Raw genomic sequence first — 14,600 nt, 5'->3', positions numbered from 1 at the left:
TCAATCATCTCAATGCATCCTGCGATCTCTCTCTCAATCTCTCTCACTCGCTTCCTAAACCATTCATGCGCAGCCAGCAAGCGCTTGTGTTTTGGCGTCATAAAAACACTACCGCTTTTGTCCAAGGTGACGCTAGAATCAACTAAAACTGAAAGTTCCTTGTGGCCACTTAAAATGACAAACGGGGTGACTTAGGGTGTATTCACACATGCCGTGTTTAGTTCGGTTGAAACGAACTCAGATGCACTTCTGCCTTCGGTGCGCATCTTTCAGGCAGGTGTGAATACAGCAATCGCACTCGGGTGCGGACCAAACAAACGCTCCGAGACCCAGCTGAAGAGGTAGTCTCGATGCGTTTCCAAACGCACTCTGCTGCAGTTCGTTTGTGGTGTGAATTTGTTCGGACTCGATCCGACCCAAATGCAGGAGGCACTGTGCCTTTTCTTTCTTTTCTTTTTTAATAAATAGCCGTCAGCTTCACATTATGGGAAAGTGTTGTTGTCACCATTATTAGGAAGATTAGTTGTGGTTTGACCGGGAGCCCAGAACAATATAAATGCTGAATGTGTTCAGCGATCAGATGAAGGAGAGGGGAGCGTCTCTCGCACAGTGCCAACAGGTTCACGCTGCGCAAGAAGTGTGTGTTTTTATTTTGCTTCCCATGTACGGGACCGTCAATACTATCCCCGTGTCAGTTTGGAGCTGAACTGCGCCGACCCAGCTGATACACAGCTTAATCAGCTGAGTGTCAGCTTGAGCCTATTCTTCTCGCGTGACGCGCATCCAGCACCAAAAATACAGTAAAAATGATGTTTCACATCGTAGGCTACAAGCCACATAACGTGGCATTGACATAAGGCTACACATTATGACCATATGAAACAACAATAATTTGATGTTTTTCCTCTTTATTTATAGGTTAGATGTAGGCCCTTTTATTATTTTTAGCCCCATATTATATCAATGATATATATTTCGCAGTTTAAACTTCGTGCTTCCTGTTTCTCTCCACCCCAGAATGTCTGTCCAATGAATGAATGACCTCAGATCACGTGTGGTTTTGCTTCGTAATGCTGGTTCACTTGCAAAAGGGGCAATATGAAAGTGGACCACACCAAACAAAAAAAATCAAAACTCTATTTGGTCTGGACCAAAGCAAGTGCACTAGCGGACTTTCCCAGTGTGAATACACCCTTACTTTTGTTTTCAGTTTTTAAGAAATAAGATAAAATAAAACAATATTGGGATTGGGATGTTGAAGATTAAACTTTGAACGCAACAAACACTTTAAAATGGTCTATTCTGCATAATTAGGACTTTCAAAACTTGAAGTACATGTTGTTGATAATGCTTTGAATGCAGGACAGTATGGCTAATTTTGCTTTTTCAATCTTAGTGAACCTAAGTTGTTTTGTACGAGCATGTGTACTGTTTATGTAAACAAAGTCCTCTGGAAGAAAAAATGCCACTTTTGGTGTGCCACGGTCCTACAAACACTCTTATGTTAAAGCTGCTGCCATGATGAATATGCATGCCGCGGTGGATCACAAATGCTTTCATGTTAATCAATTCCTCAAACTAGTTTTGTGGTGCTACTGCTTTCACTAGGTTGGTGAAAATCAAGGAGTGGGTGGACAGTCACGACCCCGGAGCCCTGGTCATCCCCTTCAGCGGCGGCCTGGAGAGTGAGCTACAGGACCAGAGTGAAGAGGAGATGCAGAAGTACTGCACAGAGCACAAGACACAGAGGTTAATTAGCATTCAGTCTCCCCACACTTTATTATCAGCTGTGTCCGCCATGCACTCCTTTAATTGCATGTGCTGATAGAATAATAAATGGCAGAGTAATTACCATTATAAAGCAAAGGATCCCTCTTCTTACTGAACAACTCAGTCAAAGGGTTTTCCTCTAAATTAAGTTTTTAACTGTCATCTGTCATCTCTAGGTATAATTATAACTTGGGCATTTTTGGTGTATTGTTCTCCTTGTGAAAACCTCTATGGAGAGAAAAATTGTGACAGCAGATTTTTTTTCTTCTCTCTCTCTTGGTGCAGAACCAGGCATCGGATTGAATTCTTAAAAATGCCAAATGAGTCTACAAGCTCTGTAATTAATCAAAGAAAGCATCGGAGAGTTGAATGTCTTATGTGAAATGATGTGACCCATCTTATTCTCTTAATGAGTTTATATTGGAATGAATGGGGCCTTGCCACTGGGGGTGAACTTTGTCCAGGCTTCAGTGCTAATAAATAATACTCTACTAGTTCAGACCCCTCAATTCAAACTGAAATGTCTCCCCACCAGTTCCCTGAGCAAGATCATCAAGGCAGGCTACGCAGCCCTGCAGCTGGAGTACTTCTTCACTGCTGGACCAGATGAGGTCCGTGCATGGACCGTTCGGGTAAGAGCCCACCGCCTGCTGTGCACATACATGTGAGTGCGAGGGTGTGTACCAGACACACACGCACACGAAAATGAATACACACAGTGTCCTGCGTTCCACCCTGCTGGCACCCTCACTGATATCACACACTTTCAACTTTGTCATGGTTGTGCTTTAGCCAGTCATTACAGGCCAAGGATAACTTCAATTACTGGTGAGCTGCTGAACAGTGAAAGTGGGGGCTACATTGATTGAGGAGGGCAACAATTGATTTTGCCCATTACGTCCATGAGAATGTTTCCATCCTGTGCAGATCTGCCTGCCCTCCTCCTGCCGCTGGAGATAAGGAGCCTGCGCATTGTGCCTGCCTAATCTGTGTGACGGAGGTTGTCTGTGCCAAAATTGATGTTGCTTTTCATTCGACTGTTTGCGGGCCTTGCTGGGGGCTCCTCCTCCCTGTGTGTTTCAGTTTACTGAGCGCCGGCCGCCAACGCCTTTGTGCAATGGGATCGCAGCATTTACATCAATACAGATGTTGGATTTGCATGCTAGCATTTTTTTTCTCAAACAAAAAGAAGCATTTCAAACAGATATAAAAAAGGGGGTTTTGACTGGTCAGGAGTTACATGTTTTAAGTTCATGTATGTGGTTAAAAAAAATACAGCAAAGTTTTTGAAAAACTTTTTGAAAACTAAAGATAAGCGTTGTATACTTTCTCATTCTGCTTCAACCTGATTAGATACTCAGAGATTGCGATTTCAGAAATAGAGTTTTGCAATGGAGAATAAATTCAATGCCATAAATATAATAATTTTTTCAAAAAGCATCGCAATTTTCCAAAATTGCATCTATTCAAAGAACTTGTCGCCAAGCAGATCATAAAGGCTTTGTTCGCTGAATGTGAACTACTTCAGTATTCACATTTTAATGACAAATAAGTAGGAACCTCTCCGGGTTGTTTTCATTCAGTATCTCTTTTGAAAAGTTAGAACTAATGACAGGAAAATCTTGTGTCTCAATTTTGAAAGATACTACTTTTAAAATTCTCTAAAAGTAACATTACTTATTAATTTAAAGGACACATAGGAGAGGCAGTGCTTGTGTTGTGCATCATACATCTTTGACAGGACACAGTCCTTGTAAAATATCTGATTCCACGCATTCATGAATTGTAGTTTTCTTTGTATGTTAAACCTTTTTTTTAACATGAGGATGTGCATGATACACAATCATCTATACAGCTGACATTTCAAACTAGATTTCAAGATACTATATTATATTTATATATACAGTAATATATAGGGGAGAACGGGGGAATCTGAGGCATCGGGTAATGTGAGCCACCCCCTGTATCTAGGCAACGGAAAACATTTGTGGTCATTTGAGATATATGTTTTCAAGCCCCTCTCATTTCCCCATGGTGCTGTGGTAAGCATGTTTTTTTCACCAAAATAGGTATTCTGCATGTAAAAGTAAATTTTCTTGCTGTCAACTTAATCAACTGTTGTGCCAAAGCAAATGTATTCACGTAGAAAAACTTCTATCATACGTGTTGATGAACTACCAACATATAAAAATCATGTGATGATATTAGCTAAAGATTAGCCTGAAATTCTAAGAGAGGTAGTTTTTTCTCAAATTGTGGTGGTGGGGGAAAGTGAGCCAAATGCTGTGGGGGAAAGTGAGCCACTGCCTCATGAGGCACAAGTTAAGTTTAGTCTTAAACATATTTTAATGTAATATTACATGACATATGTTTTATTTTAATGTCATACACATTGTAGAAAAGCCATCATGCCAAGGAAATACACCAGGAAGACGACCTGGGGCAACCACACGGAAAGAGCACCTTCTCATCTTTCCCTGTAACCTTCAGGGCTGGAATGTAGAGTAGGCCTAGTTGTAGAGTATGACAGGCTGATGTTATAATCCAGTTGGGTCTTCTCCTGTTCTCTGGAATGTGTGGCTAGCTTTCAGGATTCTTACTGTTACAATATGTGTTGTTATGGTAGTTTCAGAGTGGATAAAGTAAGTGGATCAGTTTACCCCCAGCTGATTCACTTTACCCCCTTGATTTTTCTAGTCTGTCTCAGTTTACCCCACAGCTGGGGTAAAGTGAGCCACATGACAACTTTTTTTAAAACATCATATTTTCACTGCCCTTTGTCTTGAAAAAATTCTGCTAATGCCCATTTCTAGGAAACATCCTGAATTAATGGGAAATGTTTAAATTTGAGTGATAAATCATTTTAGCTCGCTTAGAGGGGAGCAAATGTAAAAAGTGGCTCAGATTACCCCGTTCTCCCCTACTGTATATATACTGTACTATATATATATATATATATTTATATATATATATATTTATATATATATATATATATATTTATATATATATATATATATATATATATATATATATATATATATATATATATATATATATATATATATATATATATATTAGATAACAAATTATCTGAAAACTATTTTAGATCACTCAACCAAACATTATTTTTTAAATAATTCAAAAATCTATAGAATTATTTCTATAGCATAGACGTTTTATTTATTATTACTAACTGATATAACTGGCATTAGGACTGAATGGGTTTAAAGGCACTGATCGTATATGAAGCTAAAAAACTAGTTAAATTTACCGCCTGAAAAATGCTTGATCGGTAAAGCACCAACTATAGGTGCATGAATGTCTCACTAGAACAAAGCACTTATATTTTATCCTATAAACCCTTTCCATATTTGGTAAACCGCCTTTTTTAGCTTAACCAGGTACCACATTGTAGGACATTTACAGTCTAGTGGTGTTGGAAGGTCAAAAAGTGAATAGCAGATCATTTGCCCTTAAGTGACTCCACTGTAAAGTCACTTTATGCACTCATGATACAGAGATACAGGGATTCATCACATGGGGATCTGATATTTATATTTTGTGTTGCAAATTGTGGGAGAATACAGGCTCTGTAATATCTAAATGTTTGTTCTTTAAAGTTTATTGCTTGATTTAATTAAATGGTCGACATAGAAGAGAAACAGGAAGTTAAGAAAGCGAGAGAAAGGAGGGGAAAAACATGCAATGAAATCCTGCTGGTCAGCCATGAATACAGGACATCACAGTTTTACATTCTGAGCCTTAGACTGTCTGCCAACAGTACGCCCCATGTTGATGCTCCGGAGAAATATTCACATTTTTGATCATAAATCTTATATCTTCGCAGCTAATACAACTACAATAACACCCCAGTGATTTTTTATTTAATTTTTGTATCCCATGGATTTCAAACTTCTTTGTAAAGAAAAGCCCATTAGTTAATTTTAATATAATAATGTAATTTAATAGTGGCAAATTGTATAAAACATGTCGGGAGATATTTGTAAACATGAGCCTTTTGTAAATATTTTCCTGATGGCTCCTCAGACTGTGTATGCCAGAGGGGAAGGATGAGCTCACTTCCTTTTTTTTCTTTTTTTTTAACACCGGACACATTAGGTTTTTAGTAAGATGACATCACATTCACTCGTCTCAGCATGACTGATGCCATCGCTATTTACAAAAAAAAGTCCCCAAACACTTCAAAGGCATCCTCAAAAACACGTTTTTCCTTTTCGACATAACTGATTACAGCCAGCCTTGATTGTGTGTGAGAGGCATTAAGTCAGGTAAGCATCAGTGGGTAACTATATTAAGCCAATACATCTTGCATTGTAAAAACTACACTCAGTAATGTCGTGTTCCTAAGTCCTTTAACATGCTTTATTAGGCAGCCTCGAGGTGACCATTATCTATCAGCCTGCTCTGCATGGCTCTAAACTAGGACAATGTGGATCGCTTGTAATGCTCCGTATGAAAAAAAAAAGAAAAAAGAAATCCCCCCATAATCTATTTTTCTCCAGATAGACAAACCTTGATGCTGATTAATGGTAGTTAAACTCACAAGCACTCCGTCAATGAGATTGCAAAGAGATGGTAATGTATTAGAGTCATTAAATACGCATCATTCTTTTGGCATGAAATATGTTGACCCCAACCTGATTATATACATAATTAAAACCGCTCAACAGTTCCTGAGCACGGGGCTGCGGAGCAGAGAGAGGGAGCGAGCAGGTCGACAGGCAGGAGTCATAATGATACACAGCAGCCACGTCACTTATTTGGGTCGTTTGTCATTTACGCCCAGCATTATTTCAGTGCATATAAATTGCAAATTTTATCAGTCACCAGTTGGGTCTTTCGTTTTTTAAAGAGGAGGAGAGGTCTAAGACTCAAAAAAATCATAAAACGATTAAATATGTTATTTTGTGATTTGTTAAATGGCATCTGGAATGACTTTAGGGACACATGCGAAGGTATGTTTTGAAGATGATGTCAACAATTTAAAGACATTAAAAAAAATACACTTAAACATACTGTAGCAGCCCTGCTTCTACCACAGGGAAATGTTATTGAATGTTTGAAATGAATTTGAATTGCCAAACTCGCGTGTGTCAAAGCCGTAAAGGCCTTATGTAGTGATCTTCCCTGGGCCTCTCACTGCAACACTGGGTCTTCTTGCTGTCATGACCAGAGAGCTGAGCAGCGACCCACAATGAGGGAAGATTGCTTGGACAGAAATCAATACGAGCGTGGAATGGGAATCAGAAGGCATTGATAGCAGTGCTGGGTCCTTATCGGTGTCCAGGCTTGCCCTAACAGGGGCACAGCCGAGTGGAAAGCTATCCAGAAATCAGGGTCTGAGGCAAGAATACACCAGACTGAAGAAAAAAATAAAACTACCCCTCCCCCCCCCCCGAGTGATGCTCAAGACGCTATCACCCTATCAAACACCATGTCGCTCGCATGCTGTAATCCATCTTCTCCAAAACAATTCATTTGTCCTTCTCTTTTCTCATCTCTCCTCGTGACAGAAAGGAACTAAGGCTCCACAGGCTGCAGGGAAGATCCACACAGACTTTGAGAAGGGCTTCATTATGGCGGAAGTAATGAAATTCCAGGATTTTAAAGAGGAAGGCAGTGAGAACGCTGTCAAGGTGAGCAGTCAGGGTGCCGGAGGATGAGGGGAAGTCTCCTGTGATCAGTGGAGCTGACAGTTTGCCACACAGCACCACCACCGCAAGCCGCTCTTCACCTTTACTCAGGGGAAGAAATTACTGCACACACACACACACACACACTCCAGCACCACTCCTGACCATTCTGTTCCCGCAGTGCATATCTTTATCACAATGTGTCTTAACTGGCTGCTGATAGTTCTTGCTCGTGGCTCTGTAGTACAGGCACTGCAGACATAGCACGTCCTCACCTCACCAGGCATTTATCAGATATATAGAGTGCGCTGTTAGCTTAGAGCTCTCCTTTTGCCAAATCCCCCGAGCCGCTGTGTGGGCATGTGACATTGATATAAGGCGGCAAGTTAAATAAAGTGTGAAATTCCCTCAAATAAGGACTTCTTCATGGATGGGCAGCGGGGGGGAAATGCGACTTTCAATAGCTTATTTTTATGACGGCCCAGTGTTTGTTTTGACCTTTTAACTGGTGTGTGGGCTGTTCATGTGCACGCCCCTGTCAAATATAATCACTGATTTCATGGTGAATTTGTGAAGACAATAACTGGGCGTCAGCTACAACGGGTACTTTGCCAAATGCCTCGAAATTCTTTTCCTTCCCACTAAGAGTTTTTTTTATAGGTTTTGGCATGAATTAACTTCCTTATCAGAAAACTGTAATTTAGTCTTTGAAGGTAGATAGTTAATAGTCAGTTAATCAACGCTATAGGATGCCTTTCATATCAAAGATGCTCTTATTTATTACACACAGATTATATATCATTATTTATTTTTTAAATCAAATTCTCAGTTAATTCAATTAAAGCAGAAGCTTCTTTTACATTGCTATATGTGACATAGCGGCAGCTGTAGGCCACATGGGTACATTCACACTATCACTACCATCGACTCACACTTACACACTCAACTAATGTAATTATGGCGACACACAGGGGCCTGTGGGGACCAGTGTGGAAAGGAAACACTATGAAAACATTTGAATCTCTTTACTATTCAAGCCTTTTTTAATAAGTATTTAGTATTTAATGCAGCGGCAGTGTATTGTCCACAACCTTCGTAAGCTGCAAACAGAGGGTGAAATGTATGGGTCTCTGGGGAGTTTGGCCATTGTTATCTCGAGGCTGCAATCCGAGTGTCAGGTCCTTACTGCATGCTCTCTTACTAATCCCCTTTTGGGCCTCATAAGAACATAGAGCATTTCTGACTGTGGCATTAAGGCCCATGCTATTTAATGCCAGTTGTGGGAATAGGCTGTCTGAATAAGGCCAGTGTACGGGGATATCACGTTATTAGTAATCATATCTGCTTAAGCCAAGCTTGCTGCTCCAGATGGCTGCTTTCAAGTGCAAATGAACCAGTTAGACGCGTCTGGTTTAATACATACTCAGGAATCACAAATAGCCATTGATTTTTCCCCCTGTCTCCCTCTCCATCCAGTGTTTCTGGTCGTATTGAGCTTGGATTAAATGGTCTCCTGAGCCTTTAAAGGGACATTGATTCTTCTAATTAATTGTGCGCTGTGCAGAACCAGAATGCATAAACCTGTCCGTATTAGCACTTCAAGTCAATTATTTTGAGTTTGCCGGGAAGGAGAACAAACACTTACTGTATACAAAAGAAATGTTAGAAGTTATTTTGTTTCCTTGAGAAGTTTGATAGTGCTGTAATCAAAGACATATTAACATTTTGTGCTTGTGCACATGAAACTGGAATGGGCACAAGAGAGGATTATTCACTCAGTGGGAATCCAGGCGCCCCTTGAACGAACCACGGGTGTGTGTGTGTGTGTGTGTGTGTGTGTGTGTGTGTGTGTGTGTGTGTGTGTGTGTGTGTGTGTGTGTGTGTGTGTGTGTGTGTGTGTGTGTGTGTGTGTGTGTGTGTGTGTGTGTGTGTGTGTGTGTGTGTGTGTGTGTGTGTGTGTGTGTGTGTGTGTGTGCGCGTGCGTGTGTGTGTGTGTTTGTGTCTTTAAGAGAGAGAGAGAGATAGAGAGGGGGAGGGAAAATATGACATTTGCAATTGGAGTGTGAAGTTATTGTAAGTGATATAGTAGATTGGGGACAAATCCTGAACTTTATTCTCTAGTAATATTTACAATATAGACTGCTATTAAGTGCTCTATCTATTCCATTGTACCAATCAAAAAATAGTGTACGGGTGTCCCATTCTATAAACTGTAAACGTCACACAATATTATGTTCATATTTTTCTAACCCTTTTAATTGAGTTTTTTCTTTGTGATCTTACAGGCGGCAGGGAAGTACAGACAACAGGGAAGAAACTACGTTGTTGAAGATGGAGACATCATCTTTTTCAAATTTAACCCGCCCAGTGCGCCAAAGAAAAAGTGAAACAATAATTACACAATCATTTTTTTTACACAACTGGCCCACTTTCTGACACCCTCTTACTCTCTGTTTTGGGTCCTGTATAGGATCAAATCCCTCCTCTGTGCCAATAACACAGGTTCCGTAAACTCTGACAGCTTTGCTATTTAAGATCAGGATCGGCCCCCACTCCAAATTGTTGCAGCATTTGAAGGAGCGTATTACTCTCCAGATACTTCATTAATCTCCATCACGGGTGCCAGGGCTGACACAGCTGACAGCGGGGACAATGCCACCTGCTCCTCTCCCCCTTCAGCAGATAATGCATGTTTTACAGTAGCCCAGATGTCTACACTCAATAAAACATTTGACAAAACCCAGTCTGTGTGTGTTTTGGGATGTCTGTATTGAGTTGGAAGCTGCATGGGGATGGTGATAGCGGTCCTGCCGACCACTGATTACAGAATTAAAAGACACAGCTGACATTGACTGTAGCAGAGAGGGGACAATTATAATTAAATCTGTTAAGTGATTCTGATTTTAGAAGGGCACATGCAGGATGCAGGTGTTTCGGCCAAAAGAAACTGGTCACTTTAAATGATTATTGTGTGTGATTGATCTAACCTTTTCATTTAACATTTTTATTTCATTTATAGATAGTTGTATATGTGAGCCCTCTCCTTTGCTGTCCCAGTACAATCCCCAAATATTAACACAAATGGAATCTTTGTCATGTTTACAGTTTCTTTGTCCTGTCCCAAAACAATGGGGTTGACTAAACACCTCAAAGAAAGAAGTCCACATTTTATGATATTCTGTATAGTATGAAAATAGAGGTTGACACAATCCACGAGCACAACCAGAAAACGATTCCTTTTGTCTGAAGTAGTGTTTTTCTCGCCTCTACTTTGTGTGTAAGTGTTTGTGAAGCGTTTATGCTGATGGAACTGTATGGCTGCAGCCGCAGTGCTCCAAAGTAAGATTGTATTCTCTGTGGGAGTCCGAACAAAGAGCTGTAGATCAGCAGTGCTTTGCTGAATATTTTGTTACCATTAAGACTGCAGCGAACAAAATGGCCTTTTGATGGGAACAAAAAGATTGAATAAAAATGGTCATTTTACAGAGATAGTATTGCATATCCAAGTTTCGAAAAGGATGTTTTATGGAGCCGAGCCTGTGCTAGCACTACAAAGCACAGTGTTTGTCATGGAAATAAGGTGGATTATAGTATTTGAGGTTTAAGATCAGTGGCAAAATATAGGATAGTGTTTATTGTAGTTAGATGCAACGACGCACAGATGACAACATGTGAATAAAATTACATTAAACTCACTTTGCTGGGTAGCTTTAGCATCAACCACTGATTTTAATCACAGAGATATTTCATGCAATAAACCAAGTAAGTTGTTGCTAGCCACATTAACAGCTGTTGTCTTCCATACAACAAAAGGCTGTTTTCGGCTCACTGTTTTCTAAGTAAAACAATACAAATCCTCCAGAGAGCACAACGGAGGCTTGAGACAAAACTGTTTTTGCATTCCTGTCAAGATGGTGGTGGTGTTGGCCAACCTAAACCCCACATAGAAGATTATTTGTCTGCTGTAGTTTTGAGGCTCAGGGATTGACGAGTTGTTCCCAGTGGTCTGGGTCGGAGAGTATTTTGTTTTTCATAAAGTGACAATAAATCTTTTCAGATCAAGTAATAAAGCTATTTCAAGTCATGCAGATGTTGAATAGGAAAAAAAACACTATAACAAAGTCTCTTGTTCTGTGAGCGCATCCTAAGAAGGCTGTTTCAGGCTTTGATACTTACAATTTGGCTGTCACCAGAGGCAGGAATTAATACGTTCTAAATTCATTGGGGGCCCTTTATGTCCTGATGCCCTGGGACATACAGTATCTCACAAAAGTGAGTACACCCCTAACATTTCTTCACATTTTTCTTTATATCTTTCCATGCGACAACACTGAATAAATGACACTTTGATACAATGTCAAGTAGTCAGTGTACAGCTTGTATAACAGTGTAAATTTACTGTCCCCTCAAAATAACTCGACACACAGCCATTAATGTCTAAACTGCTGGCAACAAAAGTGAGTACACCCCTAAGAAAAAATGTCCAAATTGGGCCCAAAGTGTCAATATTTTGTTTTGCCATCATTATTTTCTAGCACTGCCTTAACCCTCTTGGGCATGTAGTTCACTAGAGCTTCACAGGTTGCAACTGGAACCCTCTTCTACCCATTCATGACGACATCAAGGAGCTGGTGGATATTAGAGTCCTTGCGCTCCTCCATCTCCCGTTTTAGGATGCCCCAAAGATGCTCAATAGGGTTTAAGACTGGAGACATGCTTGGCCAGTCCATAACCTGTACCCTCAGCTTCTTTAGCAAGCCAGTGGTCGTTCGGAGGGGTGTTTGGGGTCGTTATCATGTTGCAGTACTGCCCTGCGGCCCAGTTTATGAAGGGAGGGGATCATGCTCTGCTTCAGTATGTCACAGTACATGTTAGAATTCAATGAACTGTAGATCCCCAGTGCTGGCAGCACTCATGCAGCCCCAGACCATGACACTCCATCCACCATGCTTGACTCTAGGCAAGACACACTTGTCTTTGTACTCCTCACCTGGTTGCCGCTCCACACTCTTAACACCATCTGAACCAAATACATTTATTTTGGTCTCATCAGACCACAGGACATGGTTGCAGTAATCCATGTCCGTAGTCTGTTTGTCTTCAGCAAACTTTTTGTGGGGTTTCTTGTGCATCATCTTTAGAATAGGCTTCCTTCTGGTATGATGAGCCATGCAGACCAGTATGATGCAGAGTGCGGCGTATGGTCTGAGCACTGACAGGTTGACCCCCCACCCCTTCAAGCCCTTCAGCAATGCTGGCAGCACTCATACGTCTATTTTCCAAAGCCAACCTCTGTGTACGACGCTGACCATGTGCACTCAACCTTCGTAAACTGGGCCGCAGGGTGGTATTGCAACATGATAACGACCCCAAACACACCTCCAAGACGACCAGTGGCTTGCTAAAAAAGCTGAGGGTAAAGGTTATGGCCTGGCCAAGCATGTCTCCAGACCTAAACCCTATTGAGCATCTTTGGGGCATCCTCAAACGGAAGGTGGAGGAGCGCAAGGTCTTTAATATCCACCAGCTCTGTGATGCTGTCATAAATGGGTGGAAGAGGGTTCCAGTTGCAACCTGTGAAGCTCTAGTGAACTCCATGCCCAAGAGGGTTAAGGCAGTGCTGGAAAATAATGGTGGCCACACAAAATATTTACACTTTGGGCCCAATTTGTAATTTTTTTCTAAGGGGTGTACTCACTTTTGTTGCCAGCAGTTTAGACATTAATGGCTGTGTGTCGAGTTATTTTGAGGGGACACTAAATTTACACTGTTATACAAGCTGTACACTGACTACTTTACATTGTATCAAAGTGTCATTTATTCAGTGTTGTCCCATGGAAAGATATAAAGAAAAATGTGAAGAAATGTGAGGGGTGTACTCACTTTTGTGAGATACTGTATTTCAAAGTGCAAACATAACCACCAGTTAACAGTGAAAACAAAGACATGCACATAAAACAACAGAACTATACTATAAACATGTTCAGGTGCCATATGTGGATTGTACAAAAACAGTCTAATTGATAAAACCTTGAAGAAAAAAAGTCCAGAAATGTGACAGATTCTCTACTGGTGCAAATGTCCTGTCAGCACAATCAATCAAGCGGTGCCACTCTGCCCCAAGGCAAACCGCAGTGGCATCAAACCAAGAAGGGCACGGAGTGGAACGCTCACTTTAAAAACACACGCCCAAGAAAACAGACCAATGCCTGTGGTCGTAAATCACATGCACACCAAAGGGTTTTGAAGAATTAGAAAAAGGAATGTATGAGTTATGACAAATAAACATATGAATAACTATGGGGTTTTTCAGTGCAGTCACTTGGCACAAGGGGATTGTGTTGGTAAATTCAATGGTTATTATAAATGCATTGTATCGTATCATTACAGAGGGTAAATTATCTCTATTCTGGATGACAATAAAAGTCTTGTCATGGTGTAATTATTGCTATTGTGTGACTTCTTTGTCTGACACGCTCGATATGCTGTATACAGAATAGACATGGAATCAATATAGAACCAGGATTTGACTAAAATAACAGGTCATGTAAGCATCTAGGTAGCAGGTACACCGGTTGACCAAGGACCGCAGGGATGGTGGTTTGATTCCAACCACCTTTCACATGTCGAAGTGTCCATTGGCAAGACACTGAAACCCAAATTGTTCCCTGCACGGTATGCTGATGCCATTTGTGTGTGAAGTTGCATTCGCATAGGAAAGTCGAGAAATTGTAAAGCGCTGTGACTCTGTGAGGATTCTGATGCAGTCCATTTAGTCTTCTGCAACAATTTGCATTCATTCCTGTTGTACTGTCATAAAACTTGGTGCTTTGACTCATTGCTCTCCCTGTGAGGTTTTATCTCAGAGTGTTCAAACATAGTATAATTGTGAGGGAAATGAATACCAGAAACAGCTTAGAAGATCAAATAAATGTTTAAATCATAACCTATTGTTGACTAATTTAATTTATTGTTTACATCTGCAGTTATTATTACATGTGTCTGCACTACAATCAATACTTTGGTTAACCATGCTGTTAACAAGTTTGTTTTTTTTGATTTTGCATGCAAGATGCAGCAAAATATGATTTAAGATTTAAAAATTATTTCTCCTAAATGTCTCCTCCCACATGCCATTGCATGAACTGAGGTCTATCTACGCGCCGGCGCGTGCGC

The 14,600-nt window shown here is 40.6% G+C and overlaps 1 protein-coding gene across 1 annotated transcript in view; it reads left to right on the top strand.

The window, feature by feature from the left end:
- LOC307258219 (obg-like ATPase 1) overlaps positions 1 to 10,067 on the top strand; it is a 71,497-nt gene extending 61,430 nt beyond the window's left edge. Inside the window, exons 5-8 of the mRNA XM_080037675.1 lie at positions 1,609 to 1,749; positions 2,306 to 2,402; positions 7,305 to 7,427; positions 9,710 to 10,067. Of these exons, the coding sequence (XP_079893801.1) occupies positions 1,609 to 1,749; positions 2,306 to 2,402; positions 7,305 to 7,427; positions 9,710 to 9,811 (463 nt within the window). The 3' untranslated portion in view covers positions 9,812 to 10,067. The remainder of the gene's footprint in view (positions 1 to 1,608; positions 1,750 to 2,305; positions 2,403 to 7,304; positions 7,428 to 9,709) is intronic.
- Positions 10,068 to 14,600: the final 4,533 nt, after the last annotated feature.

Source organism: Ammodytes marinus (assembly GCF_949987685.1).
Source record: "Ammodytes marinus genome assembly, chromosome: 12".
Taxonomy (NCBI): domain Eukaryota; kingdom Metazoa; phylum Chordata; class Actinopteri; order Uranoscopiformes; family Ammodytidae; genus Ammodytes; species Ammodytes marinus.
This window is presented reverse-complemented; position numbering and strand designations above follow the sequence as displayed.